Here is a 22,723-nt window from a genome sequence, read left to right on the forward strand (position 1 = left end):
TAAATTTTTATTCTGAGGTATTCTAGGACCCCATGGTTTTGTGTGTGTTTTTTTTTTTTTTCATTTCTATAACATATCATACATTCTATATTAATCAAAAAAAAATTAGTATGCATAGAAAAAAAGACTGAAAGGCTGGAATGTCAACAGGTATTCTCTGGTTGGTGGGTTTCAGAATAATTTCTACATCCTTTTTTACATTTCTCTGTATTTTCTGAATTGTTTAAAATGAGCTTTATTTTGTTTATAATTGGAGGAAGGAATCAGAAAATCTTTTTTTTTTTTCTTTTGATATAGCAAAGATGGATATTTATTGAAGAACAAGTACAGACTCCCACGTGGGGAGGGGGAAGAGTCCCACAGAATGGACTCCCAAATAGGGAGGGGAAAAGTCCCTGAACTTTGGACTCCCACATGGGGAAGGGGAAGTCCCCAAGAAAATCTATTTTGAGCAGAGGAAGCCCTATACCACAATGATAAAAATGTCCAAAAAATGTTTCAAAGATATTTATTCTCCTGGTCATTCATAACCCTAACTGAAGGCAAAATATTAAGAACAAATTATCAAAAAGAAAACAATGCCTAAACCAGTGGTCAGCAAACTGCAGCTCTTTTGCCCCTTGAGTTTGGCTCTTCCACAAAATATTGAAGAAGTGGCATTAAAAGAAGTTTAAGCTTAAAAAATTTGGCTCTCAAAAGAAATCTCAACTGTTGTACTATTGACTAATGAGTTTGCCCACCACTGCCCTAAACAATGTATTTAGTTGTTGCTTTTTTATGTTGAGGATGATAACACAAATTTTGAAACAAATGTGAACACTTTTTCTGACAAAAGAAATCACATGCAAAATAACTTGGAACCAGGCTAGTGGTATTCACATTTTTATCTCCTTCTGAAACTATTTAATATTCAACACTATATAACAACTAGAGGCCCAGTGCATGGATTTGTGCACCAGTGGGGTCCCTTGGCCTGACCTGCACCTCTTGCAATCTGGGAGCCCTCAGGGGACGTCAGAGAGCCGGTGTATGGATTTGTGTACCACTGCGGTCCCTCAGCCTAGCCTACGGGGATTGGGCCAAAACTGGCAGTCCGACAACCCCTGAGGGGTCCTGGATTGCGAGAATGCACAGGCCAGGCCAAGGGGCCTCCAGTATGCATGTAAGGTCTTCCCGCCCTACCCCTGTCCCCCACTTCCTTCTGAGATTCATCAGTCTGTTCCATGTTTCCGTGCCTGTGCCTTGAGTGTCTGCACCCTGGTGGTCAGTGCATATCACAGCTACTGGTCGAACTTAGCATATTAGCCTTTTATATGTATAGAGAGAGGCAAAACTTAATAGAAATTATTTTTGCCTATAGCCCTTGACACTTTAATACATATATCAGGAACAAAAATAATAAGGATTTACAGAAACTAAGAAAGTAAAAATAGACAAAACAAATAACAGTGCTTACAATAAAAGGAATAACGCAGGGGATAATTGACAAAAAGAAAAAAGGCAAAACTGAGTATATAAATTGGTACCAGTTCATTGTTTTGCCTAATAATTAAGACTATGAAGCTCTAGCTGGTTTGCTCAGTGCACAGAGTTTGACCTGCAAACTGAAAAGTCCCAGGTTCAATTCCAGTCAAGGGCACATGCCTGGGTTCTGGGCTTGATCTCCAGTGGTGGATTTGCGGGAGGCAGCCGATCCATGATTCCCTCTCATCCTTGATGTTTCTATCTCTCTTTCCCTCTTTCTTCCTCTCTGAAATCAATAAAAATGTATTTTTTTAAAAAAAGACGAAAGAATGTTAGGAACCAATTTTATAAAACAAAATCTAGCTTACCTATGAAGTATATGATTAATACGATTAGTACCAAAGATTACTCAGGTTTATAAAGGTTAAGCACCAAATTTGTAAGACTCAAACCTGATTTATCAATTCAAAATAATACTGAAAAGCCAAAGTTGAAATCCTAGCTTTAATCAAGGCATAGTCCCTTTTCAAATTTGAGAATGACTAGTTAAAAAAAAAAAAAAAAGTTTTACTCACTTGAAAACTTCTTTGGTGAGAGACTGGTCCAGCGTTTGAAACAAGAAATAAGACACTATTTGAAAGGCATCACGGTTTGGCTTGTCAAACATGTTCCTATTGGTTTAAAAAGAAATAAAGCAGGGAACAAAAAGAAAAATAGTTAACAGTGACAGATAGGTACCAGATTTATTGTGATCTCTTTGTAAGGTATGTTAATATTGAATCACCATGTTGTAAACCTAAAACTAATATAACACTACATGTCAACTATAATTGTAAGTAAATTAATTTTCTAAATAGAGGAAAAACATTTTAAGTTTCCATGCTTACTCATGTCAAACAACTTTTTTTTTTTTTAATATATTTTATTGATTTTGTACAGAGAGGAAGGGAGAGAGATAAAGAGTTAGAAACATCGATGAGAGAGAGTCATCGATCAGCTGCCTCTTGCACACCCCCTACTGGGGATCTGCTCGCAACCAAGGTACATGCCCTTGACCGGAATCGAACCCGGGACTCCTTCGTCCCCAAGCCGACGCTCTATCCACTGAGCCAAACCAGTCCTGGCTCAAACAACTTTTTGTCCTTGAAATGTTTGTATTCCTCCACACAAATCTTACCTCCTTATTATCTCACATTTAAATTTTACAAAGTATCCTGCTTCCTCTATTTGACATTTTAATTTTTAATAATATCTGTTGAAGATATTTGTTCACCCACTAGACTAAAACTCTGTAATGTAAGTCTGCCTATTCTGTTCACTACTGTATTCTGTTCACTCAGTCCCAATACTGTGCTCCACTAATATTAGTATTTGTTGAATTAACAAATGAATAAATCACCTTTTCTTTCCATTCCCACTGCTACTTTGGTTTAGGCCTACCTAACTCCAATGCCCTGAGTCCCCCTTTAATGCATTCTCTGTAATGCAACCAGAATGATTTTTCTAAAATGCAAATCTTTTGGGCAAATACATGGCAATGAAATGGCTGTATTATACGTACAATATATTAAGTGTATTTTTAACTTTCTAAGTGGCTACACAGCTACATACAGAAACTAGAAACAGACAAAACTGCACACCAAAAACAACGTATTTTACCATAAATGAATACATATGAACTAGTAACCCAGGACACAGATTTGTGTACATTGAAAGGAAATTAATTAGTAGGTGGGGGAGGGAGGGGGGGATGGGACTGAGCAAGACAGGCCGAACTCACCCTGGAGCTCACCTACGGTTCTTCCCCGGCCAGACCTGGGGTGGCACCATGGCTCAAAGGGTGTCTGCAGAGTAAGCAGGGTCCCACTGGCAGGTGGGGTCCCTCGGCCTGGTTTGCAGACATCAGGCCAAAACCAGCTCTCAGACATCCCCCAAGGGGTCCCGGAGCATGAGAGGGCCCTCTACAAAGTTGCTGTTGTACAGGGTGTGGAATGCAAACACAAGTGTGCAGTAATCCAGATTAAGACCAACAGTGCCCCAGCAACAACATAACCCTCGGTGGACTCCCACGGCCCTGAGAGGAATCGGGCTCCTTCCTTACTGCAGCTCAGCAGCTCCAATCGGCAAGCATCTGCCCTCTGGTAGTCAGTGCACATCACAGCTATCGGTCAGACACTTAGCATATTAGCCTTTTATATATTTATAAATATTTTTCAAAATAGTTTAATGCCACCTTCATGCTTAAAGCATTTCAATTTTTAAAGGCAAAAGCAGATTACAATGGACCAAACCAGAGCAGAGCAAAATAAGATTGCTAAAACACTAGCGAGAAGGATGCAGTGGCAATGGGAACCATTCTCAGTGGAGGCCTGGAGAAGCTCTAAGCTTCTTTGACAGCACAGAAAAAATGAGACTGCTGTGGGGTATCAAATCATGCAAAATAAATGAAGTATTTGTTAATACATAATCATAACCTGATAAATGCTATCTACTACTATCAATTCTTAGAACAGACTCCTAAACAAAACACTTCTACATGGAAATAGCAGTAACTTCTAAACAAATCGTTATCAAACAAAACTTAATTACATCTCTAAGCCTTGACAGTAAAGCAATTATTTGAGAACAGGGAGTATCCAGTGTACCCCAAATTTCTCTTGGCCGATAGTGGAAAAATCAGATGATGTCTAAAATTGGTAAAGTAAGCCCTAGCCGGTTTGGCTCAGTAGCTAGAGCATCCACCTGTGGACTAAAGGGTCCCTGTTAGATTCTGGTCAAGGGCACATGCCCAGGTAGCGATCCCTGTGGGGGGCCTGCAGGAGGCAACCAATCGATGATTCTCTCATTGATGTTTCTATCTCTCTCTCCAGCTCCCTTCCTCTCTGAAAGTAATAAAAACATAGCTAAAACATAAAAAAACAAAACTGGTAAGTTGAGACACAAAAATACAAACAAAATATCTAGACTTACAACCATAACCATAACATTAGTGGCAAAGTAGGGAAGAGGCTTTTGCTTTTCATTTTCATACCTTCTGTTTTTTTGCTAAGCGTGGCGTGCCTGTTTGCTAATTCTAGAGTAAAAAAGTAGAAACTAAACAGCAACCAGCTTGAAAGGCTCCTTGGAGCGCTAAAGGCGTTTGCTACACTGTTCTCGGGTCCCTGCATACCTCCTTGGATCTCACAGACCGCGCCGCTCGACCACCAAAGCAGGGTTAAGGGGCCCCTCCAGTTGCGCCCCAAATGCAAAGTCTATTCCCCTACAAAGAGCTCCGGGCACGGCTCCGTTAACAGGTGGTCTCAGCCACTAGGCGGGCAGCCCCGGGGGGCAGAGGCTTAGTAGCCGGTGCCCGGAAGGCAGAACCACCATCAGCCTACATTCGCCCATCAGCCCAGCGGGTCCGCGCAAGGGCGGGTCCTCCATCCGCCCGTCCAGCCTCGGGCTCCCCCGCCCCGCCGCCGGGCTCCTTACACTCCGAGGTGCGCGTGCGACGCCACCTTCCCGCAGGCCGTGGCGGCTGCGCCCGGCTCGAAGCCGAGCGTCTGCAGATACATCCAAAGATGCTCCTTCTTGAAAGAGGGGCCGCGGGAGAAGCTCATCCTCGTCGTAGACGCTGTCACGACCAAGGAAGCAAGCAAAGGCCCCAACGACCCCGAGCGCCCTCAGGCTCCTTCCCTGCAGGCAGCCTGGGGTCGCGGCGGCCCCTCCGGCATTGCCACCGCCCGGGCCTCTCTAGTCCTGGGCCATTTCGCCTCGCAGGGGCCGTGAAGTCTCGCGGAAATGGAGCCTCTCTCACTGGACAACAGCACCGCTGCCAGAGCCGCCTCAAAACCAAGACTCCCGCGCTTCCAGCAGAGCGGTCCGCGCGCGCCCCGCCTGGCTTCCGGGGGGAGGAGGCAAAGCCGCGCGGCCGACTCTAACTCCCGCCATGCCATGCGCTCTTCCCTCGGGTCCCTTCCCTCCAGGCCCCGCGGAGAAACTACAAGACCCACACTGCATTGCGTGGCCAGCGACCTTTCCGGCGCCTGCGCAATCGCAATAGGTCGCTTCAGCTTTTCCGCTTCGCGCTTTCTGAACACAAGGCTTTGTTTGGGGCTCCCTTTGTCCCTGTAGACCTAGTTCCTCGGATGGAAGTTGGAGGCGCTGAACTGTGTGGCCCCGAGGAGTGAAAAAAGCACTGGGTTCCATCCTCAGCTATTCTCACTGGCTTTGTGACCCTGAACAAGTCATCTATCCTCTGAGCCTGGGTCTAGGCTAGGTTAACACCGCTTTAAAAGGCCACCTTTTCAGGCGCCCTCAGAAATGCTACTACCAAGGACAAAGCACATCTCTTAACTACTCAGTAATCCAATCATAGGGATTTCCCGGCCTTCCTTTTTCCCCACCTTCGTGTAATCTTTAGGTTCCCTCCTTAATTCCAGATGTATAAAAGTAACTACTTAAAGGATGCCTGGATTTCATATTATCTCAGGACTCTAAATACTCTTTAACAGCTGTCCAAGTGTTGGTGATTCCAGTCGACTGTATCTCTGTGAAAAACACAATTTTGCCTTTTTGTAATTCTATTTGAGCATGTTGGAAGTTTAATTAGCTTTCCAACCAACCAAATTTCTGCGTTCGAGTCTTTTTTTTTTTTTTTAATATATTTTATTGATTTTGTACAGAGAGGAAGGGAGAGAGATAGAGAGTTAGAAACATCGATGAGAGAGAGTCATCGATCAGCTGCCTCTTGCACACCCCCTACTGGGGATCTGCCTGCAACCAAGGTACATGCCCTTGACTGGAATCGAACCCAGGACCCTTCAGTCCCCAAGCCGACGCTCTATCCATTGAGCCAAACCGGTCCCGGCTGCGTTCGAGTCTTAACCATATTTAAGTGTTACTGTGGCTTCAAAGAAGCTATTGATTCTGAAGTAGTGGGTATTGACTGAGTTGACTGTTTTTAAAAAACTGTTTGGATTTTAATTGTGATGCAGAAGTTACAGTAACAAACATTTGGTTTTGTACAGACATTATTTCCACTCTGGTGGTTAAGCTCAATAAAGATCATATCCAAAAAAACAAAAACTGTCACTCTCTTTCCAGCAATGTTATCACTTTATCTCAAACTCATAAAAAGTCTCTCCAGGTTTGGACATTCCTTACATTGACAAAATAAAACTCCAGTCCCTCTGCCAAAAAGTAACCATTATTGTCAGTTTTGTAGGAATCGCTTACTTTCCTTGTCTTGTAGTTTTACCGTCCCAGTGTGCTTCCCTACACACTATAATTTAGTTTCGCTCTTTTTATATTCATCTTGGCTTTTGTTTTTTGTCTTTCCAAGGTTTGTTAGTTTGTTCTAATAATTTAATATTAAGAGAGCATCCTCACAGTGCAGTTCAACATGTCCCACTCTCTCTCTCTCTGTCCTCCACATTTTCAAATTGGAACCTGGATCCAGAGATTGTTCAAACTCATCTATGATGCCTTTGGCAAGATTGGGTGATGGTGCAAACCCCATCAAAATCCCAAGGACACCCTAGCTAGTTTGGCTCAGTGAATAGAGTGTTAGCCTGCGGACTGAAGGATCCTGGGTTAGATTTCCATCAGGGCACATCCCAGATTTCTGGCTTGACCCCCAGTAGGGGGCGTGCAAGAGGCAGCTGATCCATGATTCTCTCTCATCATTGATGGATGTTTCTCTTTTTCTCCCTTCCTCTCTGAAATCACTAAAAATATTTTTCTAATAAATACCTTAATTCAATGGGAATTGCAAAATGATGCAATTTTAATTTGTCATTTGTCATGGACTGCATACTTGTGCCCATGTCCCAAATTAATGTGTTAGAACCCAAATATTATTGTATTAAAAGTTCGGAGGTAATTAGGATTAGATGAGATCACAAGGGTAGAATCCTCATTAATGGGATTGCTGCCCTCATAAGAGTCACAAGTCAGTATCCTTCCTTGCTCTTCCCACCATATGAGGCTAGAAAGAGAAGTTGACTTTCTGCACCCTGAAAAGGGGCCCTCACCAAAAGCCGACCATGCTGGCACCCTGATCTCAAGCTTCCAGCCTCCAGAACTATGAGCTATAAATGTTTTTTGTTTAAACCACTCGGTCTAAGGTAATTTGTTGTAGCACCTCACACTGACTACAGTATCATTTATTTTTCATTTGTTAGCGGCAATACTTTTATGACAGAAATTTTCCCTCATTTTCCATTTGTTTACCTAGTGGTAAATATATAAGGAAGGTTAAATTCTTGATTCTTTTCCTTTAGTTACCAGTTTTAAGAATTGGTTTGTTATCCTCCCGTGAAGGTGACCAATTAGATTGAATATTTGAAGATTATGGGGGGTTCATATTTGATGGGGTTCAAGCTATTGAAATTATTTCTTTATTGAAGTTCAAGATTGCCCATCTTTGGTCAATGGGAATCTCTTCAACTTGGCTTCCTTGCTATCTGCAATAACAAAAAGTTCAAAGCTCACTTTGTACATTTCTTCAGACATGGAATCAGCCATTTCTCCAAGAAGCGCTGACTTCTTTTAGTGGAAAAAGGTATTTTGAAAGTACAACCTGGCCTGGCTGATGTGGCTTAGTGGTTGAGCGTCAAACTATGAATCAAGAGGTTACCAGTTCAATACCCAGTTGGTGCACATGCCTAGATTGTGGGCTTATTCCCCAGTAGGGGCCATGCTGTGGGTAGTGGATCAATGTCTCTATCCCTTTCCCTCTTTCTTCTCTCTAAAAATCAATAAGGACATATATATATTTTAAAAACTACAACCTGGACACTAGGGATGCTTATTGCTTCTTAGTTGGCCATTGTTTCTACAGTTTACTTAACTAATACTTAAGTAATGCTGCTTTATGTCAGCTATTGCTCTGAGGTGGCTTTTTTATTTTTAAAAAATATATATTTTATTGATTTTTTACAGAGAGGAAGGGAGAGTAATAGTTAGAAACATCAAAGACAGAGAATCACCAATCAGCTGTCTCCTGCCCACAACCAAGGTACATGCCCTTGACCAGAATCAAACCTGGGACCTTTCAGTTCACAGGCCAATGCTCTATCCACTGAGCCAAGCCAGTCAGAGCTGCTCTGAGTTTTTTGGGGTTTTTTTACAAATTTCAATTGATTTTTGATTCTTTATGACAAACCTACTATTATCCCCATTTTACAGATGAGGAAATTGAGGTACACAGGAATTAAGTAACTTGTTTAAGGTCACTCAACTACTAAGTGGCAGAGCCAAGATTAGAACCCTGAGTCTAATTAAAAGTTCATAAATCTTTACCAATAATGATATGCTTTCTCCCAGTTGACCTGTTTCCAGTCATGTGCCCACACCTAGGCTAGGGAAAAGCAAAAACACTTGACTGAGGCACCCTCTCCCAAGATTCTGGCCTGGCCAGTATGGCTCAGTTGGTTGGGCATCATCCTGTGCACCTAGAGGTCATGTTTGATTCCCGGTCAGGGCACATGCCCGGGTTGCAGGCTCAATCCCCAGTGGCGGGGGGGGGGGGGGGGGGGGGGGGGGGGGGGCGGCGTGCAGGAAGCAGCCGATCAATGTTTCTCTCACTTCAATGTTTCTCTCACTTTCTCTCTAAAACCAATAAAAACATTTTTTTTAAAAAAAGATACAAAATTTCTGATACCAAAAGAAGCAGAAATGAATACTGGGAGGCAAAACAAAACAAAACACATACACACAAAAAATGTTCACTCTATTAATACAAACACACACACACAACAATTCATGATTATACCAATTTTTATTGCAGGCATTTCAATAATTAAACTTCGTAGGATTCTATTAAATGATATATAATACAGACTAGGATCTCATAAAAATTTAGATCCAGGTTTCATTACAATTAAGCCCTATAATAAAAAAAAATAGATTAATCCCCAAAAGTCACAGGGATAAATACATGAGCAAACATGAAGTTTAATATGACACAGATTTTGTTTTCAGATAAAGAAATATTTTCTTGTTAGTTTTTCAACATTTCTCCCTGAGAGGACTCAGGGTTATTAGCGTGTGAATGATTTGATCCTTCCTCTTCTTCCAAAGCTATAATATCTGGAATTTCATCAGTCTCCGATGCCAAGTCTATGATAGTAAAATCAAATGCCTGTAAAAAAAGAATCTTGTATAGTAAAACGAACACTAATGAAGTAAGCTGTTAGGTTCAGATGAGTTCATGGAGACATTACTTACTACATGTGGATGAATCTTACTTTGTCCATAGTTGTGTTTTCTGACAAGGTGATGTAGTCTTATTTCCCAAATTCACTCATATTATAAGAAGTACTTAGGATACTTCTCTTTAAAGGAACTTGACCATAGTGGACTTATTAAATGAAAGCTTTTTGAAAATATGAGATATAAAGCATTTCTGGTTTTTCATCTATTAAACTATTATTCTTTTTAAAAATATATCTTTTTATTGATTTCAGAGACAAAGGACAAGGGAGAAAGAGACATAGAAACATCAATGATGGGAGAAAATCCTTGATCGGATGCCTCCTGTACATCCCCTACTGGGGATCAAGCCTGCAACCCAGGCATGTGCCCTGATAAGGAATCAAACTGTGACTTCTAATTCATACATTGATGCTCAACCACTGAGCAACACTGGCCAGGCTAAAATGGTAAATTTGATGCTATGCATCAAAATAGTGAGAAAAATTACAATTTCTAAAATAGTAAAACAAAAACAACACACACACACACACACACACACACACACGAGGAATTTTGCTTTGGTCACTGGGACCCCTTATCTGGCTGTGGCTTTACTGCACTTTTCCCTAAGAACCATGTGCTCAGAGGATTGTCTGGTCTGAGGTACAAATGTCCACCATTTGTTCCTGAGGCTTTCACTTTGGAGAGATCAAACTGCATTCTAGCTACTCGTGAATGTTCGTTTTGCAAGGATGATATCCAACCCAACATCCACAGAAGCGAGCAATATTTACACTAATGGATCCAGAGCATCCAGCGAGGCAGGTCAACAAATGTAGTTTTAGTCTTTTTAGGTTAAAAGCTCTCCAATAAATGTATATTTTAACATCCCATATCACTTTGTTTTTAAATAAATGCAAAATACAACAGGAAGCTACAACACAAGAAGCTATGAGCAGAGGGATTTTTCTGGGCTCCAGACAAGAAAGCAAGCTGTGGTTTTCTCCTAGCAAAGGCCTAGAGGCTAGAACAGAAAAAATACACACACTTTGACACCAGTAAGACATTGTGCTAAATCCCCACCCAGCCTTATATCTCTTTTCTACCTCTTTCCCCACCTCTCAAGTGAGGCAAATAGCTAACTGAGTGGATTGAAGGTGAATAAAGGTACTATGAACCTGGCTTACAAAAGCTGTTCAATAAACACTAGCTTTTCTCATAAGTTCCTTAAACACCACCACACATACAAACCTTCACAGTCACCTATAGGCCAAGTAACTGTTGGCCTAAAATAGAGTTCTGCAATTGCAAAGCTTGGAAATTCCACACCTACAGGAGAAAAGTTTCCATCACCACCACAAAAAATGTACCTCCACCCCGAGATGATTTAGGAGAGACATATGAATAATTCGCCTTCCATATAATCAGAATGATTCAAAGTGTCTCATTTCCCTCAAATTCAAAGCCAGTGGAGGAAAAAGGGGAAAACGGAGCAGCTTAGAGGTAGCCACAGCCTCCCAAGTTTCCATGGTAAGTTTAAAATGTAGCCGAAACCGGTTTGGCTCAATGGATAGAGCGTCAGCCTGCGGACTGAAAGGTCCCGGGCTCGATTCCAGTAAAGGGCATGTACCTTGGTTGCAGGCACATCCTCAGTAGGGGTTGTGCAAGAGGCAGCTCATCAATGATTCTCTCTCATCAATGTTTCTAACTTTCTATCCCTCTCTCTTCCTCTCTGTAAAAAAATCAATAAGATACATTAAAAAATAAATAAAATAAAATGTAGTGGTTGTGCCTGACAATCGTCACGGGGTTTTCAGAAATGTGGCAGAAATCCTCTCAGATTTATAAAATAGATCCCTTTTTCATTGACCTGAACCAATACCAAAGGAGTGTAGGAGTCGCTTGCTGTGAATGCCCGTCCGTGATGGAGGCCAAACTCAGAACCAGATGCTTATTATGAAACTAATGAGATAATCATAGTCCCTCTCTGAAAAGGACAGGAAACCAGCAATACATTCTTTTCAAGAAAATCAGGTGACCTTGCTAGGACTCCCTGGACCCTGGGTACCTTTTGCAGGTTGTTCTCCATACAACCACAGAGGGCACCTTTTCTGTCACAGACTTCATTGGTTCGCATATTTACTATGACTTTCCAGAAGGTGGCACTACATGCATTGAGGATAACATACCATCTTCTAATTTGCATGAAGTTAAGCTAGTGGTGACCTGGGGCCCTGGATTGGTGAGACTAATACAGAAATAAAAACATCATTTTTGGAATTTAACTTGCTAGTAAAGGTGATGTGCATGCAACGCTGGTAACATCACACAGAATGATGATTTATTTTGAAATAAAAAATAATTATAGAAGAAATAATGAAAAGAAAAAGTATGCCCTAGCCGGTTTGGCTCAGTGGATAGAGCATCAGATTGAAGGGTCCCAGGTTCAATTCTGTCCAAAGGCACATGCCCTGGTTGTGAACTTGATCTTCAATAGGGGGCATGCAGAAGGCACCTAGTCAATTATTCTCTCTCATCATTGATGTTTAAATCTCTCTCATCCTTCCCCTTCCTCTCTGAAATCAATAAAAATATACTTTTAAAAATAAAGAAAAAGTAAAATTTTTGTTTGTATAAAAAGAATTCCTATGTCCCTGGCTATCACCCTTCATAATAGTTTGCATATATAGCTTGATTATGTGCCTGCAGTTAGAGGGTTAGTAACATCATGATTCTGCTTTACTCTCTCTTTACCTTTCACTTGAACAATTTGATACAGTTTGAGAGAGGGCACACCCCTGCCCTACAGTAGGAACACCCTCTTATACCAGTGTTTTATCATTGGCTGAAAAGAATCTGTGGAAGTAGTTAGAACTCTCAGGCTAGGAAAAGGATTGTCACTAATCATGACACAATGCAAGTGATTCTTGCTACCCATTGAATAGCAATGAACTAGTCAATGCTAACACCTATGTATTGAATCATCTTTCTTAATAAAAGAGTGATATGCTAATTAGACCAGGAGACCTTCCAGACATCCTTCTGGACAAAGTCATGGTGGCGGGGCCAAGGCAGAGTTGGTTAGGGGTGATCAGGCTGGCAGGGGAGAGCATGGACACAGACACTAGTGTGGTGAAGACCTGGGGCAGGCTAAGGGGGAGTGGTAGGGAGAGAGTCAATGGGGGGGGAAGAAAAGAGGGCATCTATAAGACTTTCAACAATAAATTAAAAAAATTAAAAAAGAACATGCCCTCAGGTGAGGATTTAAAAAAAAAAGTTTCATCCAAGAAAGGGGGGGGGGGATATATATATACATATACATATACATATACACACACACACACACACACACACACACACACACACACACACATATATATATATATATATATATATATATATATATATATATTTTTTTTTTTTTTTTTTTTTAAAGAAGTCTTCATCCCTCACCAGCCATAAAAATATGACCTGGGCCTATCCCACTTGACAGCATATCTTCCAGGAATCAGTAACTTCTAAAACATGGGAGAGTGACATCAGAATTTCAAAAGGTAGGCAAGGAGAACAGAGAAGACACCATAAAACATGTCTTTGGCTTAAGCTGACCTTATGCCTGTAGAGACTTCTTCTCTCTGAACAGTTGCTATTACCTTGAGACTAGGAACTTAGTTACTCAACAGTGGGCTGATTCAGTATCTTTTCTTTACCATATGGTTACTGTGGGATCATAAGATATCTGCTGGGAAGGTGGACACCTAGAGCATAAGGGTGTTGCCCTGAGACATAATAAGAAGTACTTTGGTTTACAGAGCAGGGATATCTTACAAGATCCTCACCCAGGCAGGCCTCAGTGCCCTGTCACCCCAAAACTGGGTAAGGCCCCACTGACCCACACCCAAGTCCATGAGCCCAGAAGAGGCCCTCCTTGCCCTCCCCCACACCGGATAGGTAAATGCACAGATATCTACCCTGCTCCTTCTTCCTTCCCTCACTACCACCTCCATGAGCTGAATGACAAAGAGATAGCTTGGGCAAACCAAACTTTAGTTTTCCCCTTTTCATTTTTTTAGTCTTTCAATATCTATCATGCCTTAACAAAATAGGAATATTTGACTAGTAATCATGACCTCATAGTATATACTCGCACCCAAACTAGCAAGTTGTAGATATTACATGTCACTGTCCCACAGATGGGTATCCCCAAGCCTTTAGTGCAAAAATAGAAAAAGACAACCCATCTTCAAACACTTCACTTCCATCTGGTGAGGCATCATTAATTTTATGACAGATGGGAAAACTAAGGCTAGGAGATTAATGACTAGTTAAGTAATCTCAAGCGTCCAGTAAGTGGGCAAATGAAGGCAATGTCACCCAATAAAATTCTTAAATGCCCATTAGCTTTTCACTTGTTTAAAACCTGTCATCCAACATTCCATTTTTGATATTAGTCATCCAGTGTTATCCCACTTCCAAATTCCCTCTAACAGGCCAATTGGAATTCATGTATGTGTATGAATAACCCTGTCATGCAGGCCAAGCTGCTCTGAGAAAAGCAACATACAAAGCACATGGGACACACAGCATAAAACTGATCTATTCTGCAGTGAATTTTATTGAACTCACAGGAGACATCCCTTTATGAAAAGTTAAAAAAAACTAGAGTACAAGCATGCATTGTGAGACAAAGCAATGAGGAGGCCTGCTCAGATCAAACGGGAGCAGACGCCAGTTCACACGCCAACCCACGGGAAGGTGTTTTTATTCGGTACAGACAGACAGCAACAGTGGCAACAGAATGAGACCATAAATGCAGTGTGACTTTTTGTGACCTCTGACTAGACTCTGACCTATCATTTCTTTTCTTACCAGCCAGGTAAACAGAATGACTCATTTGCTAAGGCCAAAAGCTTTAAAGATCTTAATCCAGATCTTAACAGACAACAATGAAGAGGCCGTTTTTCCTAGCTAGCTGTTTCCCCAAAATGTAGTTGTCTAGCAGGTTAATTGCAACATAACAGAAGATGTTATCTGGCTGGCCGCACCATGCGCTGGTGACAGGGACAGGATTACTGTGTTTTGTGCTCAGGTTGCTGGGCTTGCTGGCTGGCTGTGTCCTTCTCTGCAACATGATGCTGAGCATTCTGAGACTCGATTATCTGAGGATAAAAGGGACCTACCAGCCAGTTGAGGGGGGTGTTGTTAACAAGATAATCCATCACATTATCTAAAGACTCCTTCATTTTCTGCAGCTGCCCCTTGCTAGAAGTGAGGAAGCCGTCGGACACTTCTGTGAAGGAGGACGCATTGCGGAACACTGAGTAGATGTCACCAGCCATCTCCCCCAAGTGACTGGCCTGGTCTTGGATGTTCTGTGGTAACCCTTGGACGTTGGACAGGAGGGTGGAGCACGTGGTCTGCAGCTGCTGAGTCAGGTTTCGTGCAATAGCAAGAGTACGTGACTCAATGTGCTAAAAATAAAACAAGTTTAAAATTAGCAGTGGACCCAACAGCGCTATGTATGAACTCATTCAATAACCGTAAGTTGGTTATGTGTCCACCGCACACGTGGATTCCTCAACTTTTCAAAATCCTCATAACAAACCCTGAGTGCAGCAGTGTTTTTAGTCACATTTCTACACATGCATACCAGCTTTGGGAACCTGAAGAACCACTTTTAAGTATTGCAACATGCTAATTCTTCTGTCTGAAACATTAGTCCCCTCACTGCCCTTTCACCTAGTTTATTCCCCCGTTCAGTCCCTGCTTGGCATGCACCTCCTCCAGAAAGTCATCTGACTCACCACCCTCACTCCACGACCAACTTAGGTACTTTTTTTTATAGTCTCATAGTTTCATAGTTCCTGTTTCTATGCTGTCAGAAACACCACCACCTAAAAATGCCTGCATCCCCTTTTAGTCAGCACTGAGGTTAAGGCCCATGTTCTTATTTAGCTATATCCCACTACAGCAATAGCTGTAGGTTATTCAAGTTACTGCAGTTCTGCTTTTCCGTCATGCAACTTTGCTTTTCTTTTCAAACTTTTGCTGGAAAAGAGTATTCTAAGAGGAATAAAGGGAAATTTTGAGTAATAAAAGTCTGGTAGAACTTTTAATTCTTAAAGGATTGTGGATGACTTACCTCAGCACAGTGGGATTCATCGGTGTCATCATAGCCGATGCTTTTCTTCCACTCCACCCAGGAGAGAAAGAACTTATCGTGAGCATCCTGAATCCTCTGGTTGGCACACTGCACATTCTCCCTGGCAAATTCAATCTAGAACACATTGAGATAAAACCAAGGAACCAGTCAGACATCCGTGTCAGTCTGTTCTCAGATCTACGGTGTAAATCATAGAACATAAAAACCAGGAATATCCATAAGAATTTAAGGACAGCAATCCCTGCCCTCATTGTTATTTATTATCGAGCAATCGAACTTCTTTACTGCCTCTACTTAAGCTATTAAGCCACTGTCTCCATATTTACCTCCAGTTTAGCATAGGTAAGACAACTGAAATTTAACATTAATGTGTAAAGTATAAGAAAAAATTATAAAAAAGGAATTCAAACTTCCCCTTCCCTGTTGTCAGCTATCATTTCCCTTTCCAAGAATGGCAGTGCAGTACACACTGTTCTGGGACTTGGCAATCTTCAATGGCTACACAATACTCTTTTGTGATATATCAATTTAATTAGTTCCCTATTAGTTGCCATGCAGTGTTTATAACCTTCAGCAACTCTAAACATACATAGCTATAGGATCAATTTCTGCAAGGAAAACTGCAGAGGAAGAGGTGTGCTTATAAAACTGCTGAGAACTGTCCCCCAAATCCTCCAGAAGTCCACAAGTACACCTCTTTCTCTACACCCCTGCCCACAGCATCACACTTTGCCAGTGTGTTCGCAAAAGAGAGGCATCTGTCATTTGACCCCTTGGAGTATGATTAGCATCACTTCAGATATTTCAGCTACTTATACTTCCTGTTCTGTGAGTTTCTGTATACTCTCTGCCCATTTTTCTATTGGGTTGTTCATAGGGTAAAGTTTAAAATTCTTGGATTTCATAATTACATTGACTCTCATTCCTTGAGATAAATCAACTCACTCCAGCTACCTTTAAATGAGCTTTTACCCACCAGGTTAACGGTGGAATGGAGCTGGGAAATGGTCTCCTGGCTCTTTTGCTTAGCTTCCTTCACCCTGCACAGAGCCTGCTGGTAGGCACGTGCACGGAGCTTGGTAGACAGCGATCCCAGCCTAACGTAATAACTTGGCTTCTGAACAGACTCAAATCCTTCCACCTTTTTGGCTTCTTTTTCTGAAGTTAGAAAGGGAAAAAGAAGAAAACAAAAAAACAAAAAAACATAAGGGACCACAGCTCTAAGTGACAAGGCCTGGACTCTTAATCTGGATCTTGATTTTGGCGCTTCTACCCACCCACCAGCAATTATGCACTCATTTTCCCAAGACAAATCATGTCTACTGCTGGGCTACCCAGAACATATCACTGCATCTGAAGGTTCATCTACACATGTCTCTGTGAGCTTCTTGGGCAACACAGTACCTGGCAGACAGTAGCCACTAAATGTTTAATGATTCTGTAAAGCAGCCTATTAAAAACTATCCATTTGTAGAATATATTTCACTAGGCTAACTTCTCTTCAAGTTTCAAAACTTACTATGTAAAATTCAATGTAAAACTTAATATTGTTTTAAGAAAGAACATCTACAAAGACAGAAAGAGTAGTGGTTGTCTGAGGGAGATTCAGGCATGAGGAACTTTTAGGATGATAGAAATGTTCTAAAACTAAACTGAGGTTTGATGGTTATGCAGCTGTAAATTTAGTATGAAAAAGGTGAATTTTTTGGTGTATAAAGTATATCTCGGTGAAGCTGATTTAAGGTAGGCAACACTATTTCAAGACACAAAAACATTTACCTAGTTCTTCCTCGGTGAGAGGGAGGTACTGGTCTACCAGCAGCTCTGATGTGCTGAGCGCATTTTCCACTCCACTGCTCACCAGCTGCATCATCCGACTGCCCATGACCGTGTTAATGCTGTCACTGACCACAGACTTGGTCTTCTCCACACTGCCTGTAACGGCTTCTTTGGTCTTGTCCACCACCCCGGTGATCGTGCTGGTCACAGAATCCTTGGCTCCAGTCACGGTGGTCGTCACAGCATCTTTCGCCCCAGTCACTGCACCTCTGGCATTGGCAACAACCTACACGCAGAAAAGGAGAGCACTTGGCTGGTGAGAAACAAGGGCATGAATAGATATTTAAGGTCTTAACTAAGGCAGCATAGTTGAAGAGTTAAAGAAGGAGTAGGAGACCAGCTAGTGTAGCTCATTGGTTGAATATTGACCTATGAACCAGGAGGTCACGGTTTCATTCCCGGTCCGGGAACATGCCCTCATTGCAGGCTCCATCCCTAGAAGGGAGTATGCAGAAGGTAGCTGATCAATGATTCTCTCTCATCATTGATGTTTCTCTCTCTCCCTCTCCTTTTTTTTTTAATCATTAAAAATATATATTTTTTTTTAAAAAGAAACTAAAAGCAAAGTTTAAAAATTTGTCAATATGTTACAGGCAGATATGCCTGTTTCTTCCTCTTATTGGATGTGTTCTCAGACACCAAGGAGAAAGCTTCTATATATCACCTGTTCATTTACCGAACACCACATGGGAACCAGTTATGCTAAACAAATAGAACATGAACATATGAGATGTAAAGCCTCAACACTCTTGTCCCAAGCTCACCTGCTTTGTTGGCTGATTCAGTATAGGCAGTTTCTCCTCAATCCTGTCTAGTCCCATACAGGCATAGTTATTGGCAACAGCAACTAAAAAAAGATCACAAATGGGGAAAATGTTATTAGTGTATGTATAGAATGAATACATATTATTATACCATAAACATTTAGTTATAAAAAAAGCAAAATCACTGATCTTCATTTATCACACTATGTATTGCCAATGTCTCCAGCTCAGACAGGAAGAGGCTCAGGAAACTGGCAAGTTCTTCTACTGACAGGGAAACAAGGGGGTGGGAGAGCAGCAGGCAGGCCAGGGAGGAAGCTGGCTGAGAAGTTTCTTCCTCATCCCCTGGCTCCTGAGGTTAGAGCCCAGAGGAGCCAGGCTTCACCTGAACCCTCATTCTGAGAACCCTCAAAAGCAGCATTGCCATGCTGGTTTAACCCCTACCTACACTTAATTCAGTATGTGGCAATGGGGAGTGGTATGCTGACAGCACTCTGGATCTCCCTAGTAAGGCCTAGATTTTAGTCCAACCTTCCCTCTAATGATGACCAAGCCAAGCGCTAGTCCTAAATTCATTTGGGAAGTAGCAGAGCTGGAAAACTGGTCTCTAAAGGTTCTTTATACTCCAGAAAGCTCATGACTTAACCATTTGGGGGAATGATTTAAACCTTCATTCAAAAGGGTTCATGTGGAAAATCTTGATATACTATTAGTGGGAATACAAAATTATAAGCCATTTTGGAAAACAGCCTGGCAGTTCCTCAAAAGCTGAAATAGTTAATGACCTAGCAATACAACTCCCAGGTATATTGATAGCCCAAGAAAACTGAGAACATGTGCCCACACAAAAACTTACACACAAATGTTCACAGTAGCATTATTCTTACCGCCAAAAAGCAAAAGCACCCAAATGCTCATCGACTGATGAATTAAAAAAATGTTTTAAAAATAAATAATATTATCTAATCAGACAACGGGATATTATTCCACAACAAAAAGGAATGAAACACTAATATAATGTGCAACTATCACACCTATCATTCCCAGAACTTTTTCATCATCCAAACAGAAACTGGCATAAGATTTCTTTTTGGGGTGATAAAAATGTCCTATAATTTATGGAGGTGATGCTTACATAACTCTGTAAATATACTAAAAAAACATTGACAATATATATGTTAAGTGGGTGAATTGTATGGTGGTTAATTATATGTCAAAAAGATGTTATTATTTATTCTTAAAGCAGTTCATGTACACTGTCTGGTCCCAAAGAAGTTAATTTCAACTGACAAACTGGCTCCTCTTGTGACCTCAGTTGCCAGTACAGAAGCATCTGTGGGGGATTTTTAAAAAGTTATCATGAGTCCTGGCCAGTTTGCTCAGTGGGTAGAGCGTCAGCCTGCAGAGTGAAGGGTCCCCAGTTCCTTTCGGGTCAAGGGCGCATGATCATGTTTCGGGCTCATTCCCAAGTAGGGGCATGCAGGAAGCAGCCAATCAATGATTCTCTCTCCTCATTGATGTTTCTATCTCTCTCTCCCTCTCCCTTCCTCTCTGAAATAAAAATATGTTTTTAAAATAAATAATAATAAGTAAATAAAGTTATCATGAACATCTGCCATTGCTAGGAAGCAGACTTTCTATAACAAAGAGGGTCACCTGGCAGCGTATTGACAAAGGCAGTACAAGTCTCAGGAAAGGCTAAAGATTCTCTTTGTGCTCGGGGCATTCACCATATTCAAACCAGGCTCACTCCTAACAGGCCCCTTGGGCTAAATCTGGAGTGGGAATCAGAACTCACTTTGTGGCTCTAGCTTCTGGATGATGGGCTGAGCACTCATTACTGCCACCGACGTGATGGTCTTCACTCCCTTCTCCGCCATCTCACACACAGACTTCAAGCAAGGATACTGATCCTTTGTAGTGACATAGGCCGAGGAGACCAGGTCGTATGTGGAGCTCACCAAGGGCAGGTTGGCCACCCTGGTCACCACGCTCTGCAATCAAGATGGGGAAGGGGATTAACTTCCCAAAACACAAGGGGAGGAAAAGGAATCAAGAAACAGCTGTCCAAAATTCATACCGGTTGTGGGTCAACTGCAACAGAAACCATTTTTCTTCCTGGGGAGAGGAGAGATCTGTGGAAGAGAAATTTATTTCAGGTCACTAGGATAAGACTCTCCCAGATCAATTCCCCAACTCAAGCACATGCTAATTTCAAGCAGAGAAAAATCCAAGATGAGGTAAATATAGTCTTCTGTACTTTTTCCCCACCCTCTAGCTCCGAGAGCTCTCCCCTGGCAAACACTGGGCAAAGTTTCAGAGGTCCTGTGTGAACTTCCAATATTAAACAGGCTCTGCAGAGAGAAGTTGCAGATATTTTTGTCTCGTTTCTTCACCAGGATACTAAAAATGCCTTTTGAAGTGGGGGATATCTGTTCACAGAAACTCTAACCAAGTTAAAATACATGTTAAGGCCAGCCAGTGTGCCTCAGTGGTTGGGCATCTACCTATGAACCAGGTCAGGGCAGTCAGGGCACATGCCGGGTAGGGGGTGTGCAGGAGGCAGCCGATCTATGATTATCTTGCATCATTGATGTTTCTTTCTCTCTTCCACGGTGAAATAATATATATATATATATATATATATATATATATATATAATTTTTTTTAATTATTATTATTTTTTTAATCCATGTTAAGCCCTAGCTTAGTGGATAGAACGTTGGCATAGTGGATAGAACGTCAACCTGCAGACTGAAGGGTCCCTGGTTCAATTCCCATCAAGAGCCCTTAGCTAGATCCCCAGTGGGGGCTGTGCAGGAGGCAGCCGATCCATGATTCTCTCTCATCATTGATGTTTCTATCTCTCTCTCCTTCTTCCTTCCTCTCTGACATACATAAAATAAAAACGAGTGTAATAATCACTTAAAAATAAATAAAAATCCATGTTAAAACTAAGGAGAGATTTCAAGCGGAAGGCATCTTGGACAGGCAGGACTGTGTGGGAGCACTTCGGCGGGGATTCGCTCCTTCCCTGTAAAAAAGAACTACAATAGTTTGGTGGTGACTAAGCAGAGGAGGAAGGATGTGCTCCGGGGAACTGAGAAACGTTCCAGGAGCTTTAAAATGTTGCGTTCCCAACGACCCACACCCGCACAAAACTGCCTCACGGCCCGGCCCAGGCCGTTTCAAGAAGCTGCACAGCCCGCTGCCCGCGACCCCCGGGCCAATCAGCTCCCCCTCCGCCCCCCGGGGTCCCAGGCGGACATGGACAGGGGGAGCCGCGCCGAAGGCGGAGGGAGGCTCCAGCACCCACGGCCCCGCACCCACGGCCCCGCACCCACGGCACGCTGCATACACCTCGGTTTTAAGACGCAGTTCTAATACATTCCTCTTAAATCCTGTCCTTAAGGGACAGATGAGAAATGTTACCCCGCAACCACGCCCAGAAGGTCGAGTGGATGGCAGAAAAGAAGACTCCACGAACAAAAGCAAGTGCGGAAGGCGCAGGCCCAGGGCCCCTCCCAGCCAGCGCCCAGGCTTGGGGGGACCCCCGGGCCACCACCCCGCCGGCCAGCACCCCGCCGCCCAGCCTGGAGCCCGCGGGGAGACCGGGCAGCCCGTAGGTCTCCGAGGGGCGCGCACCCACCGACGACAGCAGGCAGGAGGCGAGGATCGGACGAGTCACGCACTCAGGGCTCCAGCGACACCTAGGGCGTTGGGAGAGCGGGGCGCGGACGCCCCATTAAATACCCGCCGGCCCCGCCCCGTCCCGCCCGCGGCACGTGACCCGCGGCCCGAACCCGAGCCCCCGCGGCCCCGCCCACTGGCGCCCTCGGCGGAGACAGGGCGCCTTCCCACACCGTTGGCCGCCTGGGGGGGTGGGGGCTGCGCCCGGGTGGGGTGGTGCCCGGCCTGGGGGAGGGGTGCCCTGTCTGGGTGAGGGGGTAGGGGTTCCTGGCCCAGGTCGGGGGTGCCCGGCCCGGGTGAGGGGTCCCCGGCCCGGGTGGGGGGTGCCCGGCCCGGGGGAGGGGTGGCCGGCTCGGGTGGGGGGGTGCCCGGCCCGGGGGAGGGGTGCCCGGCCCGGAGGAGGGGTGCCCGGCCCGGGTGAGGGGTGCCCGGCCCCGGGGAGGGGTGGCTGGCCCGGGTGGAGGGGTGCCCGGCCTGGGTGGGGTGGCTCAGCCGGAGGGAGGGCTCCTGGGAGGCTGGAGCAGAAACGCGGGCGGCTTTTTGCAAAAGGCTACGGAGGAGACACAGGTAAACACTAACCTGATTACCGTTGGTCCTCAAAATAGAAGAGTGTGTTTTTAAACAA

The 22,723-nt window shown here is 43.3% G+C and overlaps 2 protein-coding genes across 2 annotated transcripts in view; both read right to left on the reverse strand.

Annotated features, from left to right (window-relative positions):
- Positions 1 to 5,412, reverse strand: part of HAUS6 (HAUS augmin like complex subunit 6) — a 37,250-nt gene extending 31,838 nt beyond the window's left edge. The window contains exons 1-2 of the mRNA XM_084898462.1: positions 4,936 to 5,412; positions 2,040 to 2,135 (exon numbers count right to left, since the gene is read on the reverse strand). Of these exons, the coding sequence (XP_084754588.1) occupies positions 2,040 to 2,135; positions 4,936 to 5,063 (224 nt within the window). The 5' untranslated portion in view covers positions 5,064 to 5,412. The remainder of the gene's footprint in view (positions 1 to 2,039; positions 2,136 to 4,935) is intronic.
- Positions 5,413 to 9,207: 3,795 nt separating this feature from the next.
- Positions 9,208 to 22,182, reverse strand: PLIN2 (perilipin 2). Its single transcript, XM_084897911.1, has 9 exons — positions 22,058 to 22,182; positions 20,489 to 20,543; positions 20,207 to 20,402; positions 18,409 to 18,491; positions 17,585 to 17,870; positions 16,782 to 16,963; positions 15,785 to 15,919; positions 14,823 to 15,113; positions 9,208 to 9,589 (listed from the first exon to the last, which is right to left on the reverse strand). Exons 2-9 carry the CDS (start codon positions 20,516 to 20,518, stop codon positions 9,449 to 9,451), a joined length of 1,344 nt encoding a protein of 447 aa, XP_084754037.1. The 5' UTR covers positions 20,519 to 20,543; positions 22,058 to 22,182; the 3' UTR covers positions 9,208 to 9,448.
- Between the last annotated feature and the right edge of the window lie 541 nt (positions 22,183 to 22,723).

This window comes from Pipistrellus hanaki, assembly GCF_964339955.1.
Source record: "Pipistrellus hanaki genome assembly, chromosome: 11".
Lineage (NCBI taxonomy): Eukaryota > Metazoa > Chordata > Mammalia > Chiroptera > Vespertilionidae > Pipistrellus > Pipistrellus hanaki.

Excerpts from the sequence above, each read along its gene's own strand:
- PLIN2 (XM_084897911.1), bottom strand. The coding sequence starts at position 20,518 with ATGGTTTCTGTTGCAGTTGACCCACAACCG. Across the intron at positions 20,403-20,488 it reads TTGCAGTTGACCCACAACCG|AGCGTGGTGACCAGGGTGGC; the intron begins GTATGAATTTTG and ends TCTTGATTGCAG. Across the intron at positions 15,920-16,781 it reads TCCATTCCACCGTTAACCTG|ATTGAATTTGCCAGGGAGAA; the intron begins GTGGGTAAAAGC and ends AATGTGTTCTAG.